Here is a 14,507-nt window from a genome sequence, read left to right as displayed (position 1 = left end):
ACCCCCGACCATAAGGGTTGATGTAGTAAATAACTCTCACAGTTAATACATTTATTTATACGTGGAGTATTTAACGGTAAGTAGCTGGTGGTATATTATTTGCTTAATGTGATGTTACTCGCTGGAATCTCAACTACTAATTGATTTATCTGTTCCCCGTGAAGGTATAATTAAAGGTCGATTGTTTTGTTTTATGTTTTGGTAAGCAAAAGTGAGAGTGATTAAAAATGCTGATTGCTAACAAACATACATTGATTATTATTGCAACTTGACCTTGTATCAAATACTAGCATGTATCGATGTGGTAATCTAGGTTAATCGTATTTATTAAAAACAAACATATTTGTTTTTACCACGGGCATTTAATTATTAAAGAGTTTGTCTTAAGAAGATGTTTACTGAGATGCTGTGTATCCCAACACAGCGCGATAGGACAAACTAATTTGGCCCAGGCCATACTAGTTTATCCTAACGCGCTTAGGACAAACTATTTTGGCCTAGGGCAAACTAGTTTGTCCTGAAATCGGGTTTGGCCGGTAACATATCCACTATTTTCGCGAACGAACCTCTTGCGCTCCGCCCTAGTGCAACTGATTCTTATAGTGTATATACGCCACATAGTTAACATTACGTTTGCGCTCCTGGAGCGCGCAACGATGCGCAAACGTATCTACTATGTGGAGCAGTTGCAGGAGCGCATATCGCAAGAGGTTCGCGAACACAATGGATACCTAGCTTTATAGTTTTCTACTGGTTTTCAAAGCTTGACATCACGCTTAACGTGTTAATAGTAAAAATTGACTTCATAGTTACTTACTGTTTCCCGGTACATTCTTATAAGACTAGAATTCACTGTAGCCCAAGATGAAAGCCCACTAGCGTTCCATAACTGGTTTGAATGCTCAGCAAAGGGACCGGATTTTCTCGTGTTGATATGCTCTATGCAATTAAAAAACATATATTTGGACGAATATCTGTTAACAATTGCTTCTTTAAGGAAACTGGAGGGGCTCAATAATACGGTATCTAGATAGAGAAATTAGATTTATTAAAATTGAATTTAATAACGATAATGACTTCATTATGGTCCCAAAAACTAGTTAATGTAAAATAGTATGTAGGTACCTAATGTTTAATGGTGGTACCACACTTCGCTATGTGTTATGTGTTATGCGGCGACGCTGTATTCGCCCAAATATTTGTTATGTGAGCGAACAACAAACAAGCCATCTACACTTGTGCCGGCGGCATAGACGTAACCAGGGGGGTTTTGGGGGTTATAACCCCCCATTTGGATGTACTTTGAGCTCTATACGCTTAACACAATTACTATTCCATACCCCCCAGAAACCATCAAGTAGTTGCAACCCCCGTTAGGATCATTCTGGTTACACCTCTGGCCGGCGGGCCAAACATATCAAATACAGTGTGGAAGGCACTTATGGAATAAAATGATTTCTGTCCTTGTTTCAAAAGATTATAAAAACACTGAGGTCCGTCGATTTTTAAATAAAAATGAGCACTTTTTAAACATAAACCTAAATGTACAGGGTGATTCATGCAAGTTTAGCAGAGCCATAAGCTTTATTTTTAATGGAGCACCCTGTATATTTTTATATTTTTAAAAGCTGCTTAACAACCTGATTTCAACGAACTATATCATATAGGGTGTATTATGAATAATACAGCTTGAAGCACGGAAACCCATTATGGTATGCAATTTTTTGTGTCCTTATTTTAGAAAATTATTAAAAATCCTGGAACACGTCAACTTTAAAATTCAAATGGGCGCTTTACAAACATACATTTAAATATAAAGGGTGATTCACGTAAGTACAGCAAAGTCCATGAACTTTAATTTTAATAAATCACCCTGTATATTTTTATGATCATAGAAGCTACTTCACAACCTCATCTCAAAAAAATTTATATGTAGGGTCCATTATGAATAATACAAGGTGAAATTTTGAAATTATTTATAAATTTCGTGAAGACATTAAATACAAAACCTAATATATTTATTCTTATTTTAGAAAATGTATACCTTTACGTACTTACTTACTTACTTATTTAACAAATAATACCATTATTTAAAGTATGATAAATTATTAATTTCAAAATTTTATGTAGGTATTTAATATCTTGACGAAAATTATACATAATTTTAAAATTTTACCTTGTATTATTCATAATAGGACCTACATAATAAACTTTTTTGATATGATGCTGTTTAGCAGATTCTAAAAACATAAAAATATACAGGGTGTTTCATTAAAATTAAAGATCATGGACTACGCTAGATTTGAGTGAATTTGAGTATATTTAAATTTATGTTAAGACAGTGCATATTTGAATTTAAAAGTTGACATATAACAGTGTTTTTTTATAAATTTCTAAAATAACGACACAAATAATTTTATTCCATAAGTGGTTTCTGTACGCTATAATTTCAAAATTTCACCCTGTAATATTCATAATACACCATATGATATGATATGGTTCGTTGAAATCAGGTTGTTACACAACTTTTAAAAATATAAAAATAGGTATATAGGGTGTTCCATTAAAAATAAAGCTTATGGACTGTGTTAATTTTGAGTGAATCACCCTGTAGATTTAGGTTTAAAAAGTTGATTTATCCACAGAGAACGGCAGTTCTCACCAGTGGCGCACAACACCCCTACAAGCGACACTATATATACACGAAATTTTCGATTTTCTAAACCTGACTGAATTGAAAATTGGGCCACATCCCATCTTAAAGAATAGGAAAAGACTCGTCCATCCATATGTCATATCTCCATTTTGGTCCAAGGGTGTGGATTTTACGGCCCTTCCCATTTAGAGTCTGTTTTTCGTTCTCGTCCCCAAAACTCCCAAAAATTTCAAAAACTTAAGCCCGACCATTGCGGCTTCTGATAGCACAGATCATTACCTTTCCAACGCATGTTTAATTTTGAAAATCGGTTATACCATTCAAAAGTTATCGAGCTCAGAAGTATGACTCAATTTTTATTTAAAAAAGGGAAAATGTTTGTGGATATGTATGTATGTATGTATGTATGTGTGTGGAAAAGTTACACCGATCTGAATTTTTTTTTCTGTGTTTCAAGAGGGTGTGAGGGCCGATTCAGAACCGGTCTAATTTTTGACTTCTGACTACCGGTAAGCCAGCTAGAGGACTAGATAGATACAAAATAGCATATTTTTTGGGCGTATATATCTTGGGTTCAAGGAGAGACAGGAAAACCGCAAATACACCAAATTAATAGGGATGAGTTAAAATTTCAAACGGTGCTTAAGCGATCAACCTGAGACATACACACTGCTCACCATAGCCGAAAAACTGAAAAATTAAACGTTGAAAATTTTGGTTTTTCGACAATTACTCAAAATTTCAACCTACGAATTGCGCCAATAACTGAGCGTTTGTAGGAAGACTCAGGACGCGTCTAACGGTGTATATCTCATATCTGGGAAAATTCGAATTTTTTAGTTATAGGCTTCATAAGTATAATCAAATCTATTTCTTATGGGAAAAACCGTTTTTCAAGCTAAATAATTCCTGTAATACGTTCAGTTATCATACTTGATCTTGGATGCATCAGATACTACTTGTCAATACGTTTTAAACTCATATTTAGTGATCAACATCAGTTCAGCCGTTCAGAAGTTATAGAGCTCCAAAAGTATAATTAGTCCAGGAACTGAAACTTTTCACTTCGCAATTTTTACAGAATGGATCGATTTGCTTGAAAATTTGAGAATAAGTAGTGGAGAGTTTAAAGATCAAAATCTGTATGATTCCGAAAGACGCTTTTACCATGGGGTGGTTGCCACCCCGTCTCGAGGGTGGAAATTTTTTATTATATTTTGACCGCAAATGTTGGTAAAAACATTAATTGTAAGCAAAAAATGTTTTATATTTTTTTGATAAAATTAATATTTTTCGATTTATTGGTTATCGAAATTTAGTTTATATCGAAAAAATCAATGTTATTAATCAATCATGGTTTATGTACTTGTAGTGGTTACGATGCTAGTTTGATTGGGCAATCCGAGTTTATTTGCCGGCCATAATTACATAATTATTAGGATGGCTGGGATATGAACTCGGATTGTCTTATCACTGGTGTCGTAAGTTCTAGATCATTTGGGAGAGATTGCGACCAAGGTTCTCGTTCTCAAAACTACCAAAAATTTCAAAAATATTAGTTCGACCTTTGCGGCTTCTGCTAGTACTGATCATTACCTTTCCAACGCACATCTAATTTTGAAAATTACCAGAGAACGACAGTTCTCGCCAGTGGCGCACAACCCCTACATGCGACACTATATATTATATACACGAAATTTTCGATTTTCTAAACCTGACTGAATTGAAAATTGAGCCAAATCCCATCTTAAAGTTTAGGAAAAGACTCCTAGATCCATATATTACTTCTTCATTTTGGTCCAAGGCTGTGGATTTTACGGCTTTTCCTATTTAGGGTCTGTTTTTCGTTCTCGTCCCCAAAACTCCCAAAAATTTCAAAAACTTAAGTTCGGCCTTTGCGGCTTCTGATAGCATAGATCATAACCTTTCCAACGCATGTTTAATTTTGAAAATCGGTTATACCGTTTAAAAGTTAGCGAGCTCAGAATTAGAACTCAATTTTTATTTAAAAAGGGGAAAATTTTTGTGGATATGTACATATGTATGTATGTATGTATGTATGTATGTATGTGGAAAAGTTACACCGATCTGAATTTTTTTTCTGTGTTTCAAGAGGGTGTGAGGGCCGATTCAGAACCGGTGTAATTTTTGACTTCTGACTACCCGTAAGCCAGCTATAGGGCTAGGTAGATACAAAATGGCAAATTTTTTGGGCGTATATATCTTAGGTTCAAGGAGAGACAGGAAAATCGCAAATAAACCACATCAATAGGGTTGACTTAGGTTTTCAAACGTTGCCTAAGCGATCAAGCTCAGACGTACACACGGCTCAGTATAGCCAAAAAATTGAAAAACTAAACTTTGAAAATTTTGGTTTTTCGACAATTACTCAAAATTTCAGCCTACGAATTGCGCCAATAACTGAGCGTTTGTAGAAGGACTCTAGGCTAATCTAACGTTGTTTACCTCATATCCGGGAAAATTAGAAATTTTAAGTTATACGCTTCATAAGTATGATCAAATCTATTTCCTATGGGGAAAAAGAGTTCAAGCTCAATAATTTCTGTAACAACTTTAGTTTTCATACTTGAACTCAGATGCATCAGATACTACTTGTCAATACGTTTCAAACTCATGTTTAGTGATCAAAATCGGTTAAGCCGTTTAGAAGTCTTAAGTTAGAAATGTATAATCCAATTAACTATTATTCCCGAAATGGTTTATGTAGTTGTAGTGGTTACAACGCTAAATTTGATCTGTAACGGATAATCTGAGTTCATTTACCGGCCATCCTAATATTTTTATTTATTCTATTTCGACTAGAAAAAAAAATCTAGTATACATTCGATGGTCACTAGATCATTTGGGAGATAATGCGACAAAGGTGACCATTTATAAAGCTTGACGTGTAATCGAGAAAAATTACATTCAACTTCATACATTTAATTTGTATATAACTTGAAAAACTCCTGATACAAGAATAAAAAACCGCTAAACGCCGTAAAAATGAGTGGCGCATACAATATTCCAGCTACAAAAGATCTGATATGAAAATTACGTGGCGCGAAAATGTATTTTCATTTTGATGCAAAACAAAATTCTAGTTTTATTTTAAAAGATTTTTCCATAATATTTGCTAAATTTGAAGTAAACGCGCCACAAAAGAGTAAATTTGATACAGTTTGAATTTTGAAACTCTTTTGTGGCGCGTTTACTTCAAATTTAGCAAATATTATGGAAAAATCTTTTAAAATAAAACTAGAATTTTGTTTTGCATCAAAATGAAAATACATTTTCGCGCCACGTAATTTTCATATCAGATCTTTTGTAGCTGGAATATTGTATGCGCCACTCATTTTTACGGCGTTTAGCGGTTTTTTATTCTTGTACATTTATACAGTGCGCTGGAATAAGTTTTACCTCCCCCTTATTAACTTATTTATTTTTAGCACATAAGCAAAACGCTCGAACAGGTCGATTTTTAAAATAATCATAGTATGTTATAGCATCAATGTTTCGAACTTTACGAAATCCCTCTTCAGGTGACAGGCATATCTTTAAATGGGAAAATACATAATGTGACACCTCATTTAAAAGCTTTTGAAATACTGATTACAAAAATGTATGACAGTTTAATCTTTATTGAGAACGAAGGCGCAAAATTTCGGTCGCATTCTTTTTGAACGCATTCATTTTTTTCGAATCCTGAGAAAACTAATGAGTATTTTGAAAATTTTAAACGCAGAATTAAAGATAGCATTATTACGGAGGGTTGAAAGTCCCTAAGAATAAACAGAAAGTCTCTTTTGAATGATATATTTGAAATTAAAAAACAGACCAAATTTTCTCTTTTTTTTTCACCCCAGTGACTTATTAAAATAAACATTATAGAAGTTCTCAGGGTCTTTCGACCCTCGATAATACTGTAATATTTCATTCTGCGTTTAAATTTTTCAAAAATATTTATTAGTTTTCTCAGGATTCGAAAAAAATTAATAAATTTAAAAAGAATTTGACCGAAATTTTGCACCTGCGCTCTACAAAAGGATTAAAGGTTTATACATTTTTGGAATCACTATTTCAAACGCTTTTAAATGAGCTCTTACATGATGTACTTTCCTATTTAAAAAAAAACAAAGTTGTGGCTGTCACTTGAAGAGGGATCGCGTAAAGTTCGAAACATTGATGTTATAATATACTTTGATTATTTTAAAAATCGACCTGTCCGAGCGTTTTGCTCATGTGCTAAAAATAAATAAGTTAATAAGGGGGGGGGGGTAACACTTATTCCAGTGCACTGTATTTAAAAATGGACGGGTCTCAGCGTTTTTTTAAATATTTTAAAACAATGACAGAAATAATTTTCTTCCATAAGTGCCTTCCACCCTATATGTATATGTTGGGTGTTGGCCTGGAAATACAAAATTTGTCTAGCAGTGTTGCAGTTTATTATTTCATTCCTGGCATCGTTAACCTTAGTTTTTATTAGTGATGAGCGAGACCGGTCTTGGTCTTGCGGTCTTGGTCTTGGTCTTGCAGCAAGACCAAGACCAAGACCAAGACCGCCTTTTGGTTGCAAGACCAAGACCAAGACCAAGCTTGTAAGAACAAGACCAAGACCAAGACCGAACCTTGCAAGACCACTCAAGACCAAGACCAACCTGCAAGACTCTTGCACTTTTTTGAGAAAAATTGGTTTTTATTATTTATCTTTATTTTTTTAGTTCAATAATATATACTGACATTGTAAGAAACCTTAAACAATATCGAATTTTTAAAATACATAATATTTTGGTTATATTTTTAAGTCGTTTTGATTAAGTCAAACGGTTTGCATTTTCTCAACTTTCAAAGTGTCCAGAAGGCAAGTTTTCAAACGGCGACAGTTCAAGGACAATTGAAATTACTTGTAAGGCAAAAAAATGTAATTATAGATAGGGTAATCCATTAAAAAAAATGCAATTAAAAACGGTTTTTATGTACCAGTAGTTTTCGCTTTTTTGTCTAATAAAAATACTGACACTTATTTCAATTCTTTTCGCATAATCGAGGAAAAATGTAGGTCGTTAAATTTAAAATTAATACAAAAAATATCATAATAGATTTTGAAAAGGGATTCACAATGCTGTGAAAGCATTGTGGCCTGAATAAAAAATAACTGGTTGTCGATTGTAATGTGTCAAGCTTGGTATCGCAAAATCCAAAGCTTAGGTTCAGTTTCTGAATATAATGACAAAAATTCCGATACTGGGAAATTTTTAAAATTATTTTTTTGGATTAATTTTTTACAATCAACTAAAGTTGGAAGTTGAATTATTTGTAAAAATCCCGGATGACAAACGCGTAAAGAATTTTACTGATTTCATAGTTGAAAACTATTTGGAAGAATCTAAGTTTTCCTCAGAAAGGGCCAGTACTACAAATAGTATGTGCCGCACTTGAAATGCATGCGCATCATTTCAGTGTGTTTTAAATTCTAGTTTTTACTACCCACATCCGAATATTTTCAACTTTTTAAATGTCATAATGGGTATTCAATCCAAAAATATGTGAAAATAAAAAGTGCGAATAACTCGTGTTACGAGAGCAATGTAGTTTAAATAAAATTAAAGAACTGCAAGATAACAAATTACAGAATTAAGCGTTTATAACTCCCCATTAGGTTTAGGTATTATGTTATAGTATTAGGTCTATAAATAGGTATGGTAAATATGTAAGTATTTACTAAAATGTATGTTTTAGTTAGTTTATAAAAAAAGTTAATTATATTAAATAATGATTAAATAGAGTAAAAAATATTTTATTTTTGTGTTCTCTTAAAAAAATTTAATTTATGTTCTTAAATTTGACCCTCGTAGGATAAATACTACAGTGTTCGAGTGAAAGGAGCAGATCATTATCTGTTAACAACTATAACCGTTTATCCCTTTTCGTAAAATCCGTGAATTGAAGGTCCCCGACCATCTGTGGCACCTTTAGGAAGATCTTTTTCTTTAACATTTTATTAAAATACAGGGGCAATAAACAGTAATCCAGACTCAAGACGTGGTCTGAAGGCAGGCGGCAGGTATCGACAGCATGCAAAACACAACGTGACACAACCGAAGGCCGGCAATTGCAACAAGGGTTGTAAATGCAGGTTTTTCCTACTGATAAACATTACCATTATAAAAATATACTCTAATCTCTTTATATAGAGAGAAATAATTAGGTCATTAGGTGAATGTATAATGTTAAAATTGGTATCCGTTTGAAACTACATTCTACATTCTGTTAAAATTTTAAAGCAAAAAATATAGGTTCATTCTTCACATCTTTATTTATTTCAATGTACATTTTATTCGAAATTGTTTGGTTCAAATTATTACTACCAAAAAAGCAAGACCAAGACCAAGAACAAGACCGGCTAGTGCAAGACCAAGACCAAGACCAAGACTGCCTTTTAGCTGCAAGACCAAGCTTGCAAGAACAAGACCAAGACCAAGACTAGCCTGGTCTTGGTCTTGTTCTTGTTTTGCTCATCACTAGTTTTTATCTTATGGCAACTATTTTTTGGATTCCAAATGCAAGGTTGCATCTGATATAAATCAAGAAATCGCATTACTTTTTCGTTTGGCGACACAAGAGCGATCGCTAGTGAATAATCAAGAGCAAAGAGCAGTGCGGGCACTGTGGGCAGTTGACAAATAATTACTTGTGGCCAGTCGACAACTGGACGCGTGATTATGCGTTTATGCATGCAAATAAAGCATATTATTGTTGAATAAACCCGCGAAGTGTGGCTCATAGCGAAGCCATAGCGAACCCATAGCGAAGTGTGGTGCCGTCATAAGATGAAAAAATCAATTATTTTAATTTTTTACTAAATTGTTGGTGATTTACTTGCTAATGCGTTACCTATATAAACTGTAAACAAGAAAATTAACAAGTTAAATAACAAGAAAAAAATAAAATAAGAAGGATTTTTAGATAAGGTAAATAGGATAAGTACTGTGATTAAATAAAACGAACACCGACAAGGGGGTTTGAATACTGAGTTGTGATTGGAATAAATCGTTAACATATGGACTTTCAAGTTTTTTTCTTAAAAATACCAAAAAAAAATAAAAAATAGAATAAATGAAAAATGGTTCGAAGGCCAAGTAGAAAAACAGAAATTTCTTGCAATTATAAACTAAGATTGAAATTTGAAATATCGATAATAACTAACCAATTAATTGTGAACTGCCCAAAATAAAGGGTACAAATTGATAATCATCCAGACTCCACACCCCCTCATTTCCAAATGGTTCCATCTGGTAAGTTATTTGTAGCTTTCGAGCCAATTTTAGGTACCTAAAATATTAACAAACTGTATAAATATTATTTTTTATACCAACAAATACCGACATAAAAAAAAGTTAAGCCTTGCCCTTAATAACTGTTTTGTCTGAAGTATTTTTATATTAGTTTTGTATAGTTTGGGCGAGCAGTTTGTTTTTAGCGGCTTATGATCTGATCCACAGTCGCTTAGCTCCAGGTTTAGCTTCGTCATATCATTATAGTATTTGATGTCCTCGACATTTATTCATTAGGTTTGGCATTCTTTATGACACTCAGTTTTATAAATATTTTGATAGTTGCTATTTCTGACTAATATTTGAGTGTTTTTGTTATGTATATTATTACAATAGGTCTGGATCCCGCGTATGAAAAAAAAGTTGATTAAGAGCAAGCTGAAAATTTGTTAATAGCTTAAGGGTGTCTAGTCGGATAAACGTTGATATATGGGAACACTGGAACAGGGGCAGTTTTAATTGTGGAACGGGTTAAAAATTTGGAACGGTCACACCACGAAAACGGCACATTTATTTTGTCCGACAGAACAGACTTAAACTCTCCGAACAGAGATTAAACTCTCATGCAAAAATCAGACTGCTATTTATCACCTGTCATAATTCCTGTCATTTGACATATTCTACATGTTCCACTCATTAAAACGCCCATTTGGTGTTAAATAGCAGTCTGATTTTTGTATGAGAATTTAATCTCTGTTCGAAGAGTTTAAGTCTGTTCTGTCGGACAAAATACATGTGCCGTTTTCGTGGTGTGACCGTTCCAAATTTTTAACCTGTTCCACAATTAAAACTGCCACTATTCCAGTGTTCCCATATATCAAAGTTTATCCGACTAGACACCCTTAAGCTATTAACAAATTTTCAGCTTGCTATTAATCAACTTTTTTTTCATACGCGGGATCCAGACCTAAATGACATACGATAAATGTCATTATAAAATATAATGACGTGACGTCACAAGTTTTCACGCGCTTTTTGGGTAGTTTGAAATGGTTTAAATACACAGAAGATTTTAAATTTGTGTTTCTAAGTTATTATGAGTTTTTGAGGCATGACATTTTGGAAATCACAATTTTAAACAAAACTGAACATTATTATGTAAGTAATAGAAAAATAGATACATACCTTAAAAACACTTTAGTAGCTACTGCAGATATATCGGATGTTTTCAAATATCCAATTTTAAAAAGAGAACATAAAAACAAAAGAAAAGATAGTTCATGGATGGTTCCATATTCAACATTTATAGAACCACCGAAGCCTTCCACAAAATAGATCATTATTTCTGGTATTGCTCTATGCAAAGGTTCTGGTATAACTGTTTGAAGTAAAATAATGGCTTGCTGCAATTAAGAAATAACAGTTAGTTAGTAAACGGTCAATTATAAAATAGATTCAGACAGTTTTTGACGATGATAGACCTTGTTATATACCATCATTACCATCCACAGATTATCGAATAAAGAAGAGATTATTCAAGCAGTAAAAGCTTAGAGAAACGGAAAGGTCACCGATCTCCCAGCGTTTCTCAACCGGTGGGTCGTAGTCGCAACCCACTAGTGGGTCGCTATAACCCGCTATAACCGGAAGTAGCAAATAGATGAAAATATTTTCATTAAACAGATGACCCTTCAAAAACCCATAATTCAAATTTTTATGATTCTGTTGCCGTTAGTTCTCGAGATATTTCTAATAGGCCCTTTATTTGCCTCACCCTGTACGTATATGCATGTTTTATTGATTATTATTAAAAAGCATTTGACCGCGTTAACCATCAAAAGATGATCGAAATTTTGGGAACAATTCCCGTAGAACTCAGTACGATATGTATAGGCACCAAACAGCAACAACTGAAATACAGCACATAACTAACACCCGAAGATATACGAATCCTACGAGGGGTACGACAGGGTTGTGTCTTATCGCCGCCATTATTAAATCTCTATTCGGTGTCTATATGCAGAAAAGCATTAGACGAGGTCCAAGTAGGAATTAAGATTAACGGCACCAGCATAGACAATATCAGGTACGCTGATGATACCTTCCTAATAGCAAGCAACGCACAAGAACTACAAAATACAGTAGACTCCCTCTATAACGAACACTGTTATTACGAGGTTTCGCTTATAACGAGGTACACTAGATGTCCCATGAAATTCCCATTGAACTGTAACACCTCTATAACGAGGCATATTGGTTATAACGTGGAAAAATAAAATCGTAGAATATGTATCTTTACCTGTTTTTAGTGCGGTAATGGCTATAAATAAATACCCCAACTCACTGTGTCGACACATCTGTCTCTTTATCGAGGATAGTGCTGTAATAAAATCCACCGCCTAATAATCCTCTTCCTGTTCTGTTTATCTATCGACCGATATTGAATATTGTAAGAAAATTTACAATTTATGATGGCGAAGCCTTATTGTTGAGGAAACAATATTTAGCCATCTTATATTGCTCCGAATGGCTTCACTACAGGAAGTTAATGTTTTAAAAAACGATATATTCATATGTATCCACTATATTATTGTTGTCTGATATAACGAGATCCGCTTATAACGAGGTAATTAGTCTGCCATTTCAGTTCTCGTTATAGAGGGAGTCTACTGTATAATAAATGCGGTAGTTCGTCATAGTGAAATGTTCGATTTACATCTAAACGTTTCCAAAACTAATATTTTAGTATTTTCAAAGACACCAATAAACGTACCGCCATGGACAAATAAGAGAACAGGTATCTTACATAAAATATTTGGGAGCAAATGTCAATAGCCAGTATAACTTAAAACCCTTTCCAGTCAGATGATCCCATTTGGGATCATGGCAATGTTGACAGTTCATTTATTTGACAGTTCTAGTATTGATTTATTTGACACTTCATTGACATTGTTTGACACTTCATTGACATTTATTTGACACTGCCTTCATTTATTTGACGCTGCATTGACTTATTTGTCAGTTATTTCAGTAAGCGCTAGTAACAGAGACCTAAAATTGGTATTGAGGATCCGCCTACTTCGCTGCTACGTGTTCTCGGTCTTACTTTATGGTGTCGAGTTCCGGACTGTGAATAAAATCGATCTAAATCGCCTTAAGAGTTTCGAAATGTGGTGCTATAGAAGTATTTTAAAAGTTTCCTGAGTGGAGAAGATTCGAAACTCCACAATACTAGAACGTCTCAGCAAGACTACTGAGATCATAAAAAGCATCAAGCAGAGAAAGCTGGAGTAGTTCGGACATGTAATGAGAGGTCTCAAATATAGGTTGCTACAAAATATCATGCAAGGAAAAATAGCAGGCAAACGAAGTCCAGGACGAAGAAGAACCTCATGGTTGAAGAACTTGCGAGATTGGTATGGTGTTGATACAAGCATGCTATTTAGGGTGGCAGTGAATAAAATTAAGATAGCTATGATGGTAACCAACGTTCTGAAAGGACATGGTACATGAAGAAGAAGAGGCTAGTCATAAATGAATGTGAAACTTCGAAACCCAAAAATAATGTGGGCTGAAAAGTGTTAAAAAAGAAATCCTATCAAGAATTGTACAAGCGAGGAAAAGAACGTGAAAATATTTTTTACAAGATTGTATGACTGTGAAAATTGAACAATAGGCTCTGAAACAGAAAAAAGAATAGATGCTTTTGAGATGTATACAGGGTGAGTGGGGAGGAACGCACCAAATTTTAAGACTGTATAATATACGTAAAAATAATCAAAAATAACTCATATGTTGATATTCGATTTTCATTTGTTTCCGAGATACGGGGTGTTAAAATTTTTCGTACAAACTGACGATTTATTTATTGCTCTAAAACCGGTTGAGGTGTGCAAATAAAATTTGGTGGGTTTTAATACATAGTTATTGCGCATGTTTTAACACACAATTAAGAATTTTATATTCACCATTGGCGCGCGTACGGGTAATAGTCTGTAATTTTTTAAGAAAAAAAATGGTACGCCACTGAAATATTTCAAATTAAAAATATTTCTTGAATTCCTCGTTCAATTTGTGCCAAAAAATTTATCTTACCTTTTTTTTATGCGACGCTTCGTTTTCATGCAAAAATAAAACATCTTAACGCTTACAAAGTTTTCGACGAAGTTTCTATATGAATGTGTAGAAACTTATTTCGAATACTTTGTAAGCGTTAAGATATTTTATTTTTTGCATAAAAACGAAGCATCGTATGAACAAACATGAAGGTATATTGTTTGTCAGAAATTGAACAGGGAATTCAAAAATAATTTTTAATTTGAAATATCTCAGTGGCGTACTATTTTTTTTTCTTAAAAAAATCTCAGACTATTACCTGTACACGCGCCAATGGTGAAAATAAAATTCTTAGTAGTGTGTCAAAACATACGCAACAACTACGTCTTAAAACCCACCAAATTTCATTTGCACACCTCAACCGGTTTTAGAGCAATAAATAAATCGTCAGTTTGCAAGAAAAATTTTAACACCCCATATCTCGGAAACAAATGAAAATCGAATAACAACATATGAGT

At 33.7% G+C, this 14,507-nt stretch overlaps 1 protein-coding gene across 1 annotated transcript in view; it reads right to left on the bottom strand.

The window, feature by feature from the left end:
* The window catches only part of LOC126887145 (serine/threonine-protein phosphatase 2A activator-like), a 53,954-nt gene that overhangs the window by 8,992 nt on the left and 30,455 nt on the right, over nucleotides 1-14,507 (bottom strand). The window contains exons 4-6 of the mRNA XM_050654506.1: nucleotides 11,119-11,336; nucleotides 9,867-9,991; nucleotides 818-1,026 (exon numbers count right to left, since the gene is read on the bottom strand). Of these exons, the coding sequence (XP_050510463.1) occupies nucleotides 818-1,026; nucleotides 9,867-9,991; nucleotides 11,119-11,336 (552 nt within the window). The remainder of the gene's footprint in view (nucleotides 1-817; nucleotides 1,027-9,866; nucleotides 9,992-11,118; nucleotides 11,337-14,507) is intronic.

This window comes from Diabrotica virgifera, chromosome 6 (genome assembly GCF_917563875.1).
Source record: "Diabrotica virgifera virgifera chromosome 6, PGI_DIABVI_V3a".
Lineage (NCBI taxonomy): Eukaryota > Metazoa > Arthropoda > Insecta > Coleoptera > Chrysomelidae > Diabrotica > Diabrotica virgifera.
This window is presented reverse-complemented; position numbering and strand designations above follow the sequence as displayed.